Genomic DNA, 4,006 nt, shown 5'->3' with positions numbered 1-4,006 from the left:
TTACATAATATTATTTTACTATATAGTGTATCTTTAGTATATTTTATCCATCTATATACATATGTATATATTCATTTAACTATAAAAGGCTAACTCACAAACAAAATATGAATTTACATATTTATTCAGACATTACAAATTGTTTTGTGCATGTTTGCATATTTAACTATATATATCTATCTATCTCTCCACATAAATCTTTCTGTATATCTATAACTCTACTCTAAACTAAATAATATATAATGTATCTAATATATTTGTATTTAGGAAGGACAAGTCTTATGAGGGCAGCATACAATGGAAATAGAGAAACAGTAAGGATACTTCTAGATCATGGAGCAGATATCAACCATAAAGATGATAAGGGTTAGTTACATAATATTATTATACCATATATTTGTATCTTTAATTTATTTCATATCTTTCTCTATATCTATAACTCTACTCTAAACTAAAGAATTTATAATGTATCTAATATTCAATTAACAAATGCCTTTTTGGAATTGGTCTACCTAAAGCTTCTTTAGGCCTTTTGTGAACTAGGTTTTATTATACCATATATTGTATCTTTAATATTTCATGTAAATATTGAAGTTGTAATAAGTATTATCTTTTTATCTATTCATTAATAGTTCGAATTGCTATTGAACTGTTTAATTATCTTTCTGTATGTATATGTGGTAGACGGCATCATACGGACAAGCCTTTTCTAGAGTATACTACGCTCTGGGACTCCCGGCAAATGCAGATGTTAAAACTCCACCCATCACCTTTAGATATGCTATCAAAAGACGGTCATTTTGATAAGCGGTCACCCAACCCATTGTTATGGAATACAATGGCCACCTGGGCATGGGGAGGGGATTACCCCCCCTTCCCCTTTCCGCAACCAGACCTTACCTTTCCTCTGCCATCACCTGCCACCCCAAGGAGGCAGCATTCCCTCCTACCTTTGCGCCTGTGGACACAGCCCCAGCTCAAAGGAACCCCTCACCAGCTACCCCCTCATAATCTATTATTATACTTCTATTTGCTATATAAACCTGTATATCTATTGTAATGAATCAGTTCAAAATATATCTCTTTAGCAATAACTACTTTTAGTTATTTATTGATAGAATCTTCAAGGCTAGGGGCTCATTTGAATCAAACTCGCTCAGTAGGGTTGAACTGCTTCACCCCTACCACAATTTGGTGTCAGCGTGTTTCAATCGAGCCCTGCTAAAACTAGCCGATTCTATCTCTGGCCGAGAGATTGGACCCTTTTGCAAGTAAGGGGAGAGTCAACTGACAACCTTAGAAGCACTCCTGGCCGAGAGATTGGACCCTTTTGCAAGTAAGGGGACAGTCAACTGACATCCAACAAGACTCCAAGAAGCCAACTGACCCAAGAGACGGCCTTTTTAGGCCACTTTTTCTTCATTTTTGAACGCACCACGTAGGTATTTTTACCTACTGCGGGTAAATTTTTGCCTGCTGAACGCACCACACGGCACCCTTAGTGAACGTCCAAGCCGCTTTGCGGATTCATCCTACGCTTGCTGAACGCCTTAGCGTCTAGGCCAGCAAAGGTAGGACCCACCAATGGGGCACTTCCGCAAATTTTGCGGGTTTGATAAGTGTCTGACAACCTGATTCTAGGGCTCAAAGGACCAAAGGTCTAGACACAACTGTAGCTGAAAGCCTCATCCCCGAGCAGTTACACTAGCTGACACTCCTAAAAGCTTGGAGAATGCTAGCATAGTTGTAGTCGCCTCCTGCGAGTATCAACGGACTAAAGGTCCAGACGCAGCTGTAGCTGAAAGCCTCGTTCCCAAACAGTTACACTAGCCGACACTCCTTAAAGCAGGGAGAATGCTAGCATAGTTGCAGTCGCCTCCTGCGAGAAACAACCTAGAGGGGAGTCTTCAATAGAAACGACCACATTTGCCGCAATGTTTTGCAATTACGCTTAGGAAGGAGCATATGAATGCATTGTCGGAAGTGTGGGGCACCCTCTGCTGGGTGTAACAACTGTGCTTAGGAAGGAGCATAAGTATTGCATCACAGAGGTGTCCATCATTTGCCACACTGTTGGGTAGTCACAATTGGGGTGATACCGCAGTGTTGGAAGTGTTGTCCACAAACTTTTCCACAATTACTGGGGAATTGTACACCACTTAGTACAGCATTTGCCACACCGCTGGGTAGCTGCGATAGGGGCACTGCCGCGGTGATTGGAAGTGTTAGCCCATACGTTTAGAGCAGGTTCTAATTTGGCACGTGCAGCTGGGAACAAGCCCCAGGGCACGAGTAGGCCAGACCTATGAGACAGAGTGCTGCATAGCTGGTCTTCCCCTACGAGAATCTACGAGACCAGGCGAGCCTCCAGAGCTGCGGAGAGCAGCAAAATCTAACAGAAAACCGCGGAGAGCGGCGAAATCATTGCTGTGGAGAGCGGCGAAATCTAATGGAGAACCACGGAGAGGGGGGAAATCTAACGGAGAACCGCAGAGAGAGGCAAATTCTAACGGAGAATTGTGCGTTAGACGGCTGAAACATGCCCACTGACTGGCCGAAGCCGGCCAAATAGCTGCGAACTGGCAACGTGTCGGCTAGGACAAGCCCCAGGACACCCAGGCCAAACCTACGAGACGGACAGCTGTGTAGCTGGTCTCCCTGAGAAGGCAATGTGTGGCTGCGAAGCTCCAGCACACAAGTAAGGCCTACCACCTGCGACGGATAGCAGGATCCGAACCCACGGCGCTGCAGGACGGGACATTCCCTGCCGCCACCACTCTAGATTCGAACCCACGGCGCTTGCAAGACGGGTATTCCCTGCCACCATCACTCCAGATTCGAACCCACGGCACTGCAGGACGGGACATTCCCTGCCGCCACCACTCTAGATTCGAACCCACGGCGCTGCAGGACGGGACATTCCCTGCCACCACCACTCCAGATACAAACCAACGGCGCTTGCAGGACGGGTATTCCCTGCCGCCGCTGCTTCTAAACCCAACTGTGTCGCTGGAACCAGCCCAGGACACAAACTAACGGCGCTTGCAGGACGGGCATTCCCTGCTGCCACCACTTCAAGAATCAGCTTCTAGAGCTCTGTGCCCCCACCATGGTAAGAGAGGGCATCATAGATGCGGCCCGGCCGCCGCCGAAATTCCTCGTGACGCCAGCGGAATGCAAGAACCCCCTGTCTAGTGGCCAGGATTTACCCTTCCACATCAGGGTGCGGTTCCCCACTCACGACCCTGCCCAGCACGTGCAGGTCAACGAAATGATAGATCCCAGCAACCGTATGCCTGGGTCTGCAGTAATTTCCGAGTCCCTCATGTACGCAATGGGCGTGCAGAAGCTACTGATTCCAACACGTACGCGTATCATAACTGCCAATGAAAGGGGGCAGCCCCTCCAGGTAATTGGCGAACTAAGCGAGCTCTATATGGCGGTGAGCCATTCGCTCATCCTCCATTTGTACCGCGTGACTGTGGTCAGGAATCTCTTGCGCCCACTGAGCTTAGGGGGGGTCTTAGGGGGGGCCAGGCCCGTCAAGTCGTGGCTGGCCACCACCAAGCCTGAGCCTGCCAAGTCACAGCCAGATGTTCCCAGTGCCGAGCCCATCCAATTACGGTCGGCCACCCGTGACGACACGGAACATGAACCGAGCCACAAGGAGCCGCTGCCGGGCCTGAACCCAGACTCATCTCATGTCGGTGAGAGCGGAACCCACCAGGTGGACACGGCCCTCACCCCCAGCAAGGGAACCAACCTGTCGGCTGGGACCCTTCTACCTGTACCAGACACGGCCGCAGTAGAATCACCAACAGCCTTCCCGGAGACCGATTGCCTCCCAGAAGCCTCCCTGACTGAGGATACTGTCATCAACAGCCAACCGTGTCCTCCTGGATCCATCCCCGAGTGCTCCTACCAAGCCGAGCCCGTCAAGTCACGGCCAGCTACGCACACCTTGAACACCGTGTTCCCCTTGAACAGGCACGCGGCCCCGCTGATC

General features: G+C 48.8%; 1 protein-coding gene across 2 annotated transcripts in view; it reads left to right on the top strand.

The window, feature by feature from the left end:
- Nucleotides 1-272: 272 nt before the first annotated feature.
- LOC145306792 (mitochondrial disaggregase-like) overlaps nucleotides 273-4,006 on the top strand; it is a 228,707-nt gene continuing 224,973 nt past the window's right edge. For both annotated transcript variants that reach the window (XM_080149090.1, XM_080149089.1), the window contains exon 1: nucleotides 273-366. In XM_080149090.1, coding sequence (XP_080005216.1) covers nucleotides 282-366 — 85 coding nt within the window. In that variant the 5' untranslated portion in view covers nucleotides 273-281. The remainder of the gene's footprint in view (nucleotides 367-4,006) is intronic.

The sequence above is a fragment of the Acartia tonsa genome, chromosome 15 (genome assembly GCF_053477335.1).
Source record: "Acartia tonsa isolate MP-2025a chromosome 15, ASM5347733v1, whole genome shotgun sequence".
NCBI lineage: Eukaryota > Metazoa > Arthropoda > Copepoda > Calanoida > Acartiidae > Acartia > Acartia tonsa.
The sequence above is the reverse complement of the archived record's forward strand: the minus strand, read 5'-3'. Positions and strand labels throughout refer to the sequence as shown.